Here is a 14,372-nt window from a genome sequence, read left to right on the forward strand (position 1 = left end):
CAGCCCACTTTTCAAGATTTGAAGGAATCTTTTGGACTAGGTAGTGCAGAGTACGGAGTACCCCATATATACGTGGCAGTTACCGCTATTCAGCTATATGTGAGTGACTCGTGGCTTTCAGATTATACATCGTGTTCGCTAGGTGGTTCGGTTATGTTCTGCGACAACAATGTCGTATGTCTTCGGAGTGGATGTAATCCCATCCCGTAAGCAAATCAGCCCGCTAGTTATTTAGTTAGTTAACTAGGCCAAAAGATCACGAGGACAAACAGAACGTCTATTTGTCATTGCAGCGGCAAATAAACTAGGCCATGCCATTCGTTAGGGACCACATAAACGCGATGGCTATCTGTGTTCACCTAAAACCTATACCTGCTAGAGAGAATCATGAGACAAGAGAACCGTGCAGAACAACAACGTATGAATTTGTTTTAATTGAATGGCTATGGCCTACCGCAGTCATTTGTTGCATCACCGTTGATTCTATGCATTGTACAGAGGACTTAGAGTCATAAAAAGGTAACGGCATCCCCACAGATGGGCTTAGCTACATGAAACTTACTACCAGATGATATTGTCTCTTTAACATGCATTCCTATTTGAGTAGTACACCAAGCGTATAATGTTGCTTAGGTAGTCAATTTACATCCAAGTGTTCGATGTATAAGGTGAATTGACATATCACCTGTGAAGAATATGAGAGATTGCTCAAGTCTCATGTATGTGCCAGAGGGAAGAGAAAAACAGAATTCAGTTGGATCTGACTCTATGCTCTGATTCCAGCGCCCAAATATACTAGAAATTCACCATTGGCTATGAATTTAGAGACAATTGAGCTAAAAGAAAACAAGAAAGCTGGTATCTTAAAGACATGTCATTTACTCCACTCTATGTATCCATGGATTGTAGGTACGTGTAATTATCTCAAATTTCAGTAAATTGATGTGATGATGTACAACATCTGAAGTAAAGCCGATTTTGGTTCGTTTGTTTGTGAATTGCCTATTTGGGGCGCGTTTGCAGGCGGTGAGGAAGAATGATGATCCGAGTGGTCACAGACTGCCCACCGCCCCCTGTCAGTCGCGACTTCCCCGGGCAAAAAAACAACAGGCGCTTCCCCTCCGCCTACTCTCTCTCCCTTCCTCTTTTGTGCTTCTTGCGTGACCCTTTTCTGGCTTGAGCATGCTGGAGCTCGATTGATCCGTTCTTTGACATTGAGAGATAGCAATCATCTATTTGCTTCAAGTTTGAGGCCTGATTTGGACTTCTTTCTTCCCCAACTGCGCTTCTTCGCGCTTCATCTATTTAGTCACATTCATCATGGATGACTCCATGTTGGAAGACTCGGTCTTCGATGATGACGGAGGCAGCTCTGACTTTGCCCCAGAGCCTGCACCGGTAGGAAATCCCCTCAAAATGCGAATTCCAACGCCACTTAACTTTGACTGCTGACATCCTACGTCCTCCAGAAACCCAAAGCCAAGGCGGCTCCTAAGAAAGCCGCTGCCGCTAAACCTGCCACTAAAAAGACCACCCAAACCACACTCAAGGTCAAGCCTGCTGCTAAGGCGGCTGCGACGAGGAAGAAGAAGGCTGACAGCGAGGACGAAGTGTCCGACATTCAGATGTCCGACGATGACTCTCTGCTCTCCCACACCCCCCCCAAGACTAAGAAAACGGCTGTTTCTAAGCGAGCTGGCTCAAAGCCTCTGGCCGATGTCGAAAATGAGTCCCACGGAGGTGACGCTGCTGCCGACAGCAAGACTGGCAATGCATCAGACAAGTATCAGAAAGTAAGTTTCCGCAGCCTCTAGGATGATTTTTTTTTGGGCAGATACTTATCTCTACTCTTCAATATAGCTCACTCAACTGGAACACATCATCAAACGTCCCGATACCTACATTGGATCTACAGAGCGCACTACGCAGCATATGTGGGTGTACAACTCCGGAACCGAGGCGATGGAGTATCGCGAAGTCTCTTTCGTCCCTGGTCTCTACAAGATATTCGACGAGATTGTGGTCAATGCCGCCGATAACAAGCACAACGACTCAAGCATGAACGAGATGCGGATCACGATTGATCGCGAGGCCGGTGAGATCAGTGTGTGGAACAACGGACGTGGTATTCCTATTGAGATCCACTCCAGAGAGAAGATCTACGTGCCCGAACTCATCTTCGGCCATCTGCTTACTTCTTCCAACTATGACGACAGCCAGCAGAAGGTGACTGGAGGTCGTAACGGTTTTGGTGCCAAGCTTTGTAATGTTTTCTCCACAGAGTTCACTCTCGAAACCCAGGACTCCCGCCAGAAGAAGAAATATAAGCAAACCTGGACCGAAAACATGACGAAGATGGGCAAGGCAAAGATCACAGATGCAAAGGGAGATGACTACACCAAGGTCACCTTCAAGCCTGACTTTGCCAGATTCGGCATGGATGGCATCGACGATGACTTCGAAGCCCTTGTCATGCGCCGAGTCTACGATTTGGCGGGTACCGCCAATGTTGGTGTCAAATTAAACGGCACGCGCGTCCCTGTTCGCAATTTCCGAAAGTACATGGAAATGTACACCAAAGCCATTCGCAAAGAGCGTGATGATGATGGTCCTCCATCAAAGGATGAAATTATTACGTGCCAACCCGATCCTCGATGGGAGATTGGTTTTGCTGTTTCGGACGGTTCGTTCCAACAAGTTTCATTCGTGAACTCGATTGCAACAACATCGGGCGGAACGCACGTCAACTACATCGCTGATCAGATCTGTACTCGCTTGGCCGACCAGGTGAAGAAGAAGAATAAGTCTGGAGCAACTCTGAAGTCAGCACAGATTCGGAACCACATCTTCATATTTGTAAAGGCCTTGATCGTTAACCCGGCCTTCAATTCCCAGACCAAGGAACAGTTGACTACAAAGGCCAGTCAGTTCGGTAGCAAGTGTTCCCTTGATGAAGATTTCTACAAGAAGGTTTTGAAAACCGAGGTTATGTCAAATATCCTACACTTCGCGGAACAAAAAGCCGACCAGATATTGAAGAAGAGTGAAACCGGTCGACGCACGCGTATGAACAATCCAAAGCTGGTCGACGCCAACAAGGCTGGTACTAGAGAGGGTCACCACTGTACTCTGATCTTGACCGAGGGTGATTCAGCCAAGGGGTTGGCCATGGCAGGCAGAGCGGTTGTTGGACCAGACTTGTTCGGTGTTTTCCCCTTGCGCGGAAAGCTTCTTAATGTCCGCGACGCTTCTTTTGACCAGATTTCAAAGAATGTTGAAATCCAAAGCATCAAGAACTTCATTGGTCTACAGCACAAGAAGGAGTACACTGAGACCAAGGGACTACGATATGGCCATATCATGATCATGACTGATCAGGATCACGACGGTAGTCACATCAAGGGTCTGCTCATCAATTTCCTTCAGGCGCAATTCCCCAGCTTGCTCAAGATTCCAGAGTTCCTCATTGAGTTCATCACTCCTATCATCAAGGTTTGGAAGGGTGATCCGAAGAACCCGACTAAGCAGAAATCGTTCTTCACCATGCCCGAGCATGATGAATGGCGTCAAGCTCACAAACACGAACGCGGCTGGCAACACAAGTACTACAAGGGTTTGGGAACCAGCACTACGGAAGATGCACAGGTCTATTTCCGCGACCTCGATCGTCATTTGAAGGAGTTCCACACTATGCAAGACGGTGAAGCTGGACTCATCGAGCTGGCTTTCTCCAAAAAGAAGGCAGATGAGCGTAAAGAGTGGCTTCGTCAATACAAACCTGGCACATATCTGGACCACTCGGTGGCGAAGATCACATACACTGACTTCATTAACAAGGAGCTCATCTTGTTCAGCATGGCGGATAACCAACGTTCGATTCCTTCCGTTGTCGATGGTTTGAAGCCAGGTCAGCGCAAGGTGCTTCACACCTGTTTCATTCGTAATCTGAAGAAGGACATGAAGGTGGTTGAGCTGGCAGGTCACGTTTCCGGAATGACAGCTTACCAACACGGTGACGTCTCCCTTCAACAGACTATTGTTGGTCTTGCCCAGACCTTTGTTGGCTCCAACAATATCAATTGCCTGGAGCCTAGTGGAAATTTTGGTAGTCGACTTCAAGGTGGTGGCGACTGTGCCAGCGCTCGTTACATCTATACTCGCCTGTCCCCCTTTGCACGCAAGATCTTCCATGCGGCCGATGAACCACTACTAACATACAACGAAGACGATGGCAAGAAGATTGAGCCCGAGGTTTTTATTCCTGTCGTCCCGATGATTCTGATCAATGGTGCGGACGGTATCGGAACTGGTTGGAGTTCTTCTATTCCGAACTACAATCCCGAGGATGTTGTGAACAATCTCAAGCGCCTGATGGCTGGCGAGCCTACTGAGCCAATGCAGCCTTGGTTCCGTGGTTTCACCGGTGAGGTTGTGGCTGTGGGTGGAGATCGATATAAATTCAGCGGTATCATTAGGGAATGTGGCGAGAAGGAGGTCGAGATCACTGAGTTACCTCTTCGCACCTGGACACAGGATTTCAAGGACAAGCTGGAGGAGATAATCAAGGCCGAGAAGGTGCCATCCTTCATCAAGGATTACAGGGACTACAACACTCACACCAAGGTCCACTTCATTATCCAACTCGATGAAAAACACATGAAGGCTGCTCTGTCTGAAGGCTTGGAGGAAAAATTCAAGCTGACCAAGTCGATTGCAACAACCAATCTGGTGGCTTTCGATCCTGAGGGCCGCATCACCAAGTATGCCACTGTCGATGACATTCTCAAGGAGTTCTATGTCGTCCGTCTCAAATATTATGAACGACGCAAGCAGTTCCAACTGTCAAATCTACAGAGAGAGCTGGAGAAGCTGAGTAACCAAGCTCGCTTCGTGCAGATGATCATTGATGGCAAATTGGTCATCTCGAAGAAGAAAAAGCCTGTTCTAATCACTGAGCTTAAGGAAAAGGGCTTCAAGCCAATTGCCAAGGTAGCTGAGGCCGCCAAGATGGGCGAAGACGAGGCTGTAGTAGAAGAGGGCTTAGAGGAAGGAGAAGATGAGTCAGATGACCCTAACGCTGAGGTGCTATCCAGCTCATTTGACTACCTTCTGGGTATGCCCATGTGGTCACTGACCCAAGAGCGCGTGGAGAAGCTCCGTAGCCAGATCGGCGAGAAAGAAACCGAGGTCGATGTCTTGATTAAGCTGTCCAAGGAGGACATCTGGAACCGCGATTTGGAGGAGTTCATCAAGGAGTGGCGCTTCCAGCTTGAAGATGAGGACCGTCGAGCCCGCAAAGAGGCTGGCTTGGGCTGTCGCGTCCCGACCAAGCTGGCCACTGGTGGCGGTCGTGTCGCGGCTTCGCGCAAGCGTAAGGCAGCCAACGGTGATGATCCAGACGACGAAGACTTCGGGGTCCCAAAGGTGAAGAAGGCCGCCGCAGCTAAGAAAAAGGAGCAGCCCAAAAATAGCTTGATGAATTTCCTCAGTAAACCCCCGAGCAAGTCATCACCATCTGCTGACTCGGACGATGATTTCAACATGGACATGGAAATTCTTCCGAAGAAGAGCCGTGCTACCTCGAAGCCTAAGACTCTTCCCAAACAAGAAGACGACTTTGTCGACATCGACAACGTTCCCCAAGCCTCGCGGGCATCAGCTCACCCGGCTGATGATACCATGGACCTAGATGAGGATGAGATGCCAAAGCCCAAAGTAGCAGCCAAGGCAGCGGTCAAACCAGCTGCTAAACGAGGACCCAAGCCCAAGCCCAAGGTCGAAGAGGACTCGGATGACGATTTCTTGGAGATTGCCAAATCTGAGGCCTCCAAGCCCGCAGTGCAGTCTTCTCGCGCTCGCAAGCCTGTGAAGTACTCAGTGCCTAGCGACTCTGATAGTGACAACGGTGATGATCTTCTTGGAGACGTTAGCATGATGGTCAAGGGCATTGGTGGTGACCCGACCGCTGATTCTCGACAACTCTTTTCGGAGCGCCCCCGCTCGGAAAGCGGTGCCAGTGTGAAGACTACCGCGAAGACTTCCAAGGCCAACGACGATTTCGATCCGGATGAGACGGACTACAGCAAGCTTGTTCCTCAAAACTCCCCACGGCGTTCCATCCAGGTCAAGCCCAAGGACGTCAAGCTCGATGACAACGATGAAGACGACGAGGAGCAACCAGTCAAGCCAGCTGCTCGGGCTAAGGCTGTACCCAAGGCCAAGGCTGCGCCAAAGACTGCTCCTAAGGACGCAGTTATTGAAGACGACGATGACGAGGAGGACGAGCCGATCAAGCCGATTGCTCGGGGTAAAGCAGCACCCAAAGCCAAGGCTGCCCCGAAGACCGCTGCCGCTACCTCGGCACCAAAAGCTCGTGGTCGCCCCAAAAAAGAGCCAGCTCCGAAGCCCGTCCCCAAGTCTGCTCCCCCGACTTTATCCCCGGCGGCCAAGGCCTATGCTTCCAAGCAAGGCAAGGCGAGCAAGAAGATTGTAGATGATTATTCGGAGGATGACATTGATGCCATGGCTAACGACATTTTGGATTCGCCAGCGGGCAAAGTGAATGTTGATATTTCGGAGGACGAAGAGCCCGCTCCCGCCCTCCGTCGCGCGGCTGCAAGCCGTCCTGCTCGTCGTGGCGCCACAAAGCAGAAGAACTCCTATGTCATTGAGGATGACAGCGATGAAGAAGCATCAGCCGATGATTTTGACGAAGACGAAGATGACAGCGACTAAATAGTGAAACAGTGAGGATCAGAAGCCCTTTTTGCGATGCTCTCTCTATTGTGTTTTTATTTTCTTTCATCTCCATGTCTTAATTCATTGGTATTTTATGGAGATCTGGCAGAGCAAGTGGCATGCAAGGCGAATACGAGATGTTTAATTCTAATTGTTTCGATCTCCATATCTTTCAGTCGCATCGTAGGCACCAAAGCTGGTAAAGAAGATCAACACGAAAGAACCACCTAAAATCATAACCTCGTGTCTCGAATTCTCAATGAACACCGTCCAGTCTAACTCATTGCCATAAGAATCAAATAAAACGAAGTTGCATTCTAGCCATGGACCTCCAGCGTCAACTTGTCCATCGAGATCCTCAATCATATTGCATGCGAATCGAATAAGAAGGATAGTGACTTGAACATCTAAAGGCCTCAACTCCTAGTAAAGTCATCAAATCTCACAAAAATGCCTCACAAAATGCATCGAAACAGTACCACCACACCACAGCCCTCAGATCCTAGACCGTAAACGCCATTCCCATGTCGACTTTGTAGCGCAGATCATCAAAGCGAAGCTCGACGTCGCTTACGACTACGAGATTCATCGCCATCAAGAGAGCGAGAGCCAGAAGGCGACGTCATCTCGTCATCGTCCATCTCCGTGTCAGTTCCCGTGTTTTCAAGCTCATTCAAGTGCAGACGAAGAAGAGCTTCCGCAGCCCTGACCTCGCGGGTGAAGGGTGGCGATGGCTCAGGACGGGCAGCTCGGGATGTCCGGCTGGGATACTTCTTAGTCTGGGATTCGGGACTTGTAGAACCGTGGCCAAACGAAGCTCCACCAAGGGTTCTCTTGAGAGGGGGTCCGCGGTAGTCCTCATCGTGAGCATCGTCCATTTGCCAATCATCGTCCGAGTCGGTTAGGTCGTCGTAGTCGCTTGGCATGGTAGCTGCTTCCGACGTGGCGTTGTGCTCGTCGAGGTCGCCGCGCTTGTCGGTTTCCATCATGTGTTCATCCACGGAAGGACAGTTTGGAGTGGAATACATGTTGGACGAACCATCGCTGTCGGTGTCGCTGTCTTCGCTGATACCCCCGGGGACATTCTCCGGGCGTATAGCATCTGAGATGGCTCGGAGGGTAGTCCGGGGTGACTCGACCCGCGAGCGAGGCACTACATTGGAGTTGCGCGGGGGGTTGATGGGGGTGAAGTTAGACGTGGGCGACTGGCTTTTAGGCGACATGTAGTAAGGCTCCGTAGAGGAGTCCCGCGCACTGGTATTACTCTCGGCGTATTGGTGACGCGGGATCTTGAGCGGGGGCAGTGTCAGGGACGAGTCTTGTCGGTCCAGTAACCCCGTACGATCCAGAAGAGTAGGTGTTAAGGAGGGGGCATTGATCGCGGGGGTGCTACCTACGACCCTAGACTTCATCTCCAAGGACCGATAGTGGTTGGAGGTGTTGGTGGCACGCTGCACAATTTCCGGAGGGATGACCATGCGGCCATGGATTTTGCGGTCCGTTGGGGGGATGCACATGGCTGGAAATTCTGTGCCAAACAGTGGAGTCAGGGCGTATCGGATTCTCCAGCAGAAGGTGGCTGCCATGGCTCTGGCGGCTTCATATGGCATCCAGTATCCTATTTGAAAAGCAAGGTGGTTAGATTTGACCATCTGAGGAAGCGGTTCACAGAGGAAGAAGGCAAGGAGATCTTACCTTGAGCAGAAAGTGCTCCACCGGTGATGCTGTGACAGATATCGCGGAGACCAGGGTTCTGGTTCAGCATCTTGGCCGGGGTGGTCTATAACGAGTTAGAATTCCCGAAGACATGGAAGAGCAAGACCTCTTGAACTTGCCTTGGAGTAGCCGTTGCATTTGAAAAGATGTGTAATCCGAACAATGCCGATGTTGTAGTCCCACATAACATGCCATTCCTTTTCTTCGCCAGGTATCTGGAATGTGTATTGAAAAACTAGATGGAAGAGTCAGATGTGAATATCAACGCATGTTCAACGGCACATACCATGGAAACTATCTCGGCCGGTCTTTTCCTGGAAGGTTTTCTTGTCACTGGCATAAGGGATATGACGAGGATAGTCGGCAATGTTGCCCATGGGACGCAACGAGAGCTCTCTATGAGCCTTCTCCAGCTCTGCATCTCTTTCTTCGCAAGGAGGATAGCGGCACTCGCCTTGGATCTTGCCACGACGGAAGACTGGGGCGTCCTTGGCCATCTTCGGCCGCTTCTCACGGGCAGGGAAGGAAGGATAAGGGTGCCGCCTTTCGGGCTGAGGATTCAGTAGGGATTTGATGGATAGCATTAAGAAGTTCAAGTGCTATCCTTGAAAAGAGTTGAACTGCAAAGTTGCTGGGGGAAAAGAAGGAGCTTAATGTCTCTTGGAACAAAAAGCTGTCCAGAAAGATAGAGAAGTCAAACCTGCAAGAAACAAAGTAAAGCAAGACAATCCTAGATCTTTGTTCAAAGGTTTGTCACAGCTTCAGAGAGCTTGGCAAATACGGATTTTCCAGAAGAGACGGATCAGTGACCTGAAGAAATGGGCTTCACCGGTTCTTTTGCCTCTGACCCCAAGGGGGTGAAGTTGGACGAGTCCACGGGCTGTTTGTCTCTCCGCGTGGAAGTGAAAAGTTCCAATGATCTTCGACTTTGGACTGACGGTGCATTTGATCTTCTATGCCCCTGGAAGCAATTACAAAGTTACAGAGAATTTGAGACTTGTGTCTTCTCTCGAGGCCTCACCTGTTTCATCTTCACAGCGACTACGCCTCTTACCCCCAGTTTAGGGAAAGAAAAGCATGACCCGTTTCAGGGATCATGTGGATATCCTGGATTTCATTTAAAAAGGTAGAGAGGCACTGCTGCAAACAGCTCATTATAGTCACAGGTACCTCTAAAGGGCTATAGTTATATGTTACTGAATGCCCTAATATCCCGGGGTGGAAGAGCTCACCCGTTATCCCACCTTTCGTTTCAACTTCTCATTGAAGAAACCATGTCCGATCTTTCTTGGCATTACAGCCAGGGTACTGCAGCAACCGGAGCATTAGGATACCAGTTGAATGGTCCAATAAGAAGGTATATACCCCACTCTACAGCTTCAAAGAGGTCTCAGACTCACGGCAAGTTGCAGGGCAACTTACTCCTTGTATGATGGGAAGCTGCATTGGGCGAGTCCGCGAAGTGCATCTGAGAAAAGCCGCAACGATAAACTTCTGATATCAAAGATACTGGTAAAGGTGACAAGGATCTTCACTTGGGTACCACGCTTCCATGCCTATATAGTGTACCCTGCACAAATGGGTTATACATTTGAGAGATGGGCTAAGGCTGAATGGCATGGTCAAACCAATGGTGATCAGGTTAGGAAACAAACTGGGGTAGTTCTTTCCTACTGAAAATGCACTTATACACTTCACTTCTTCTCTCTGCTGCTTTCTTGAGTGAGGACCCCAATCTGAGACCCTTCACCCTTTCAACTAGAGCACTGATTGAAGTCTGAGAGCGTGGATATAACAGAAACATGGTCTCTCTGGAGGCGAAAGAGACATTACAACGACTTCAAAGAACTTTCCATGCATCCTTCTATGCAGTAGTCTGACACGTTGGCAGCTGCTAGAGCCCACTTTTCAGGTCTTTATCCTTTGCTTTTCTCTCCTTGAACCGACCTATACCAAAGTGTCACACTGACTTCTCCCGGTCCGTTTTTTAATCCGCTATTGTACCCACCTGCCAGTCTAGGGTAGTCTGCATAAGACTTCCAACAGGTGCAAGGGGCCCTTCCGCCAATCGGTGCCGGGCCGGGGCAGCATTATAGAGTACCGCAGAAAACGGTGCATATAGATGCCGGCAGGACGCTACGCAATCTGGTCAGAGACTGTAAAAGTCGAGGACTGGTGAACTAGATGTCAACACAACTGGGCTAGTTTTCGAGGAGGGATAGGCTCAATTGCATTGGAGTCGGTCTGCAAAGAGTCCCAACAGCCGAGACCGATATGAGAGTCCAGAAACGAGGACTGGTTTCCAATGTCTTAGACACTCTGGCGCTGACTTGACATTCTCTTCTGCACCCCCAAAGAGCGGTAAACCGGGACATGCGTGTCCCTCATCTGCGATGCGTCTCAGATCCCGAGCTTCTGGAAAAGGGGTAAGAAGGGAAGCCATGTCTCAATTGGGATGCTGCTGTTGGTGTTTAGGCCTTTTCCCAAGCGGCGATTTTCTTTCCTCTTCATTTTTTCATCAAATCTAAGCCTCTCAGTGACAGTGACTCTTTCAAGTTGCCCTTGGGGGGTGTCTCTTTTTACATGTTTATCAAGAAGTCGGCAGAGTCATCGTTCAGATGAGAGCCGCGCAGTCTTGACGATGCTGCGGTATCATGACAGTAAGGTCTCGATCTCAACACTGGACAAGGGAAAAAAAAACGGAGTGTCACACCCCACATGAGCCTGCAAGACTCGATACTAAATCCAAGTTTCAACTAGGTAAGAGACTGACTTCTATCACAAAGAGATCCAGATCTCGACCCGTTGAACACAGAATGCAAACCGAACCCGAACCCAGACTCGATTCAAGAGGCTGGAGACTCAGAAGGTACCCCTCACCCGTAGCGATTAGACAACATTGCGGAATCTGTGCCACAGCCCTCGAATCCGGGGTATATGGGGTGTGATGAGGTGAAGAGGAAACACAGTTCCGAGCACGACTGAACAAGGCAAGCCTTCGAGGGAGAGGGGAAACACAATGAAAGGGAAAATAAAACCGTCACAGGCTAGCCCGAATCGCAATGCGGCGAATAGGGAGCCGGGTCGGTAGACCGGGATGAAACTCAACGGCTGCCTTGCACTGTTGGGTGATCAAGGCCACTTGCATGAAATTGTGAGCAACTACCCAAGTGGGTTGGGTCGAGGCTTTTTTTTCCCTAGGGTATGAGAGGTGGGAGTCATGGCGCACGGATATAGCAGGATGTGGACTGGATCTAGTTTCCTGGTGAGTAGTACGTATACAATATTTCGTGATATTTGCCCAGATAGTGGTCGAGGTCACTGCGCGAGGCTCGAGGACGGGCAGAGATGTCTGAATTGGGATGATATATGAAAAGCCGAGTTAAGATCATAAAATTATGTAAATGAGATTCCATTAGAAACAATATGAACTCAAGAAAGACATAGACAAGGGGTGTTTGGAGAAAAGAAGTCGACATGTAAAAAATGTCCAGAGTGTTAGGGTTAGAGGGTGAGAGGGAAAAAAAACGAAAAATGGGGGAACAAGAGACATGACAGCTCAAGAATCGCTCAAGAATCGTCCTTCTTTTTTTGTGTTGGGGGAGGGGGGGGGGGTCGTCGAGACACAAGGATTTTTGACGATCATGGATTCTGAAGGTATCCCCAACAAGAAACAGGTGGCTCAAAAACAGATACCACGTGCCATTTGGCACATCCAGCAACTAACACGGCCAGAATAATGATATCCAGTCACCCAAGAATATTCGATTGAGGCTGAGATTTGAGGGCAATTAGAATTCCCGGTTAAGATGACCTAGTATCATGGAGACCTATTCAAATAGCCAGAAGAGGCTCACGGTCACCAGCCTGCTCTGCCGGCTCCACGGACGCAACTATGTCCGACTCAAGAGCCTGGGCGATAGGAGCAGCCGTGGGGGCCTCGGGGAAGTCTTCGTGCTTGACGGTGGGCTCGACAATGGGCTCGACCTTGGCAGGCTTGACAACGGTCTTACGGTTGATCGGGCTCACAGGCTTGGTCGTCCGCGGGGAAGGAGAGCGGCGGGTTCCAATGTAACCCTGGGCCTTAGAGCTGTACTCATCGACATACTGCTTCATCAACTCGGTGGCGTGCAAGGTACGCTCGCCAGCCATGTCCCGAAGCTGGTTGGTCTGGAAGTTGATGATTTCCTGGGCTTCGATAATATGCTCGTCAATGAGCTCACGGTTGTTGATGTAGAAAAGGGGAGCGAAGTATGTGGTGGTCGCGGCAATCACAGCAAAGCCCCAGAAGGGAATGAAGCGGATCAGCCAGTAGCTGATGAAAGCAGCAGTGAAAGCCTTAAAATCCGTTAGTCTCTGTCGTTTGATTTATGTTCATTGGTGACCAATTTAAACCTACCAAAATGGTGTGGAGGATATTCTCGACAAACAGGATGCGTTGGAACTCGATCAGGAAGAAATCAACCAGCTGCTGAAGGTCCTCGAGGACTGCCTCAAAGGTCTCCTTGGGGACAGTGTAGTAACGACGAGGGCGGAATCCACTAGCGACTCCGCGCTGGAAAATGAAATGGCCAGCCAGCTCGACGGTGGCAGTCACTGCACACAATTGTTAACCGACCCCTCTGTCGACCGTGGGTCACGCGACCACTCACCTCCCAACGACATGTACAGGAACTTGAAAACCCAGCGAATGAGAGGCATAAACCGAGCAGCGAATATGAGACAGATCACGCTGGCGTAGGAAACGGCGGTCGCACGGGGTTGTTCCCACTAGAAGCACAGAAAGATTAGCATGGGCTTCTAAATTGAAGACTCGGACGACAACTCACGCTCAAAAGACTGTACATCAAAGAGTGGTAGTCTAGATACTAGTTAATATCCCGCGGCCCAATCTATCCAGTTCTCGAGGCATACAGGTCAATGGTTGACCATCGGCGGTGGTGGTTAAAGGGGTCACACGCGAGTTTGTCAGATCGCGAAACTCATCGCCGGTGCGGGATACTTCGGACTTCACATGATCGACAATTGGGCCTATCAAGAAACTAGTCAGCATGCTTTGGGTGGCTTCGGAGGCTTCCAGATGCTTATTTACCCTTGGTAATAACGTCGCTGATGCCTGAGCGCAGGTGTCAATGATAGTTTTTCCCAGGGAATTGAGGAAGGAAAAAAGAGCACAATACTACAAGATGAGTGGGTTAGCATCGTCATTAGAATTGAGGTGAGCTGGTGATCTTCTTACCTTACTGCCCGTGTTAGGGTAGGTCACGTCACCAGAAGCCATGGCAGTGATGTTTGTGAGCAGGTTAGGGAAGGAAGGGATTTTTTAGATGCGGGATTAGAAATTTCGTATGAAGCGTATCAACTGGGTCAAGAAGTGAGTTCTTGAAGCGAAATTAAAAGGGGGAAAGGGGGGAAAGAGAAGAAGAATACAGAAAAAGATAAGGGTCAACCAAGGTTGTTGCGATGCTGTCATGTGCGTTGCCAAGACCAAGCAGCTATGGATCTCTTTTCTGTGGACGAAGTTGCTATTTACTCTGCTATTTCTTTTGAAATTTCCTAGGTAGAATTGGAAAATATTAATATCCTGCTAGTTTATGTTGTAAAGCACCCTACAAGTACATTTGTGTACGCTATGCTCCACATTGTATTATCAGGCCACCTTCCAAAGACTGTTATAACATGTTAATTAGCTTTATGTTCACTTCTCATCGCCATACACCGAAGCTAGATATATACTGAAGTTCATTGATATTAAATATAGTTCTGACTTTCATACACTTTGTACACCTAGTCTCAACAAGCACGGTCGGCCACATAGATGGCTTTTTGTAACACCCTTTTTGGTGGGTTTTTTTTTTCTAAAAATATCTTGCCCCCCTTCTCAGTTTCGTGGATAAATAATAATAGAAAGAGGCGCT

General features: G+C 49.2%; 3 protein-coding genes across 3 annotated transcripts; 1 reads left to right on the forward strand and 2 right to left on the reverse strand.

Moving 5' to 3' along the window:
- Positions 1-1,320: 1,320 nt before the first annotated feature.
- Pdw03_1178 (DNA topoisomerase 2) lies at positions 1,321-6,735 on the forward strand (the record flags this gene model as incomplete). The annotated part of the gene is made up of 3 exons (XM_014679426.1): positions 1,321-1,398; positions 1,470-1,793; positions 1,861-6,735. 3 exons carry the CDS (start codon positions 1,321-1,323, stop codon positions 6,733-6,735), a joined length of 5,277 nt encoding a protein of 1,758 aa, XP_014534912.1.
- Positions 6,736-7,286: 551 nt separating this feature from the next.
- Pdw03_1179 (APSES transcription factor Xbp1, putative) lies at positions 7,287-9,038 on the reverse strand (the record flags this gene model as incomplete). Its single annotated transcript, XM_014679427.1, has 4 exons — positions 7,287-8,356; positions 8,434-8,518; positions 8,616-8,689; positions 8,741-9,038. The coding sequence occupies 4 exons, from the start codon at positions 9,036-9,038 to the stop codon at positions 7,287-7,289; spliced, it is 1,527 nt and encodes a 508-aa protein (XP_014534913.1).
- A 3,250-nt stretch (positions 9,039-12,288) lies between these two features.
- Positions 12,289-13,735, reverse strand: Pdw03_1180 (Reticulon; the record flags this gene model as incomplete). The annotated part of the gene is made up of 7 exons (XM_014679429.2): positions 12,289-12,792; positions 12,854-13,050; positions 13,107-13,224; positions 13,284-13,315; positions 13,369-13,485; positions 13,547-13,570; positions 13,699-13,735. 7 exons carry the CDS (start codon positions 13,733-13,735, stop codon positions 12,289-12,291), a joined length of 1,029 nt encoding a protein of 342 aa, XP_014534915.2.
- Between the last annotated feature and the right edge of the window lie 637 nt (positions 13,736-14,372).

This window comes from Penicillium digitatum, chromosome 4 (assembly GCF_016767815.1).
Source record: "Penicillium digitatum chromosome 4, complete sequence".
Taxonomy (NCBI): domain Eukaryota; kingdom Fungi; phylum Ascomycota; class Eurotiomycetes; order Eurotiales; family Aspergillaceae; genus Penicillium; species Penicillium digitatum.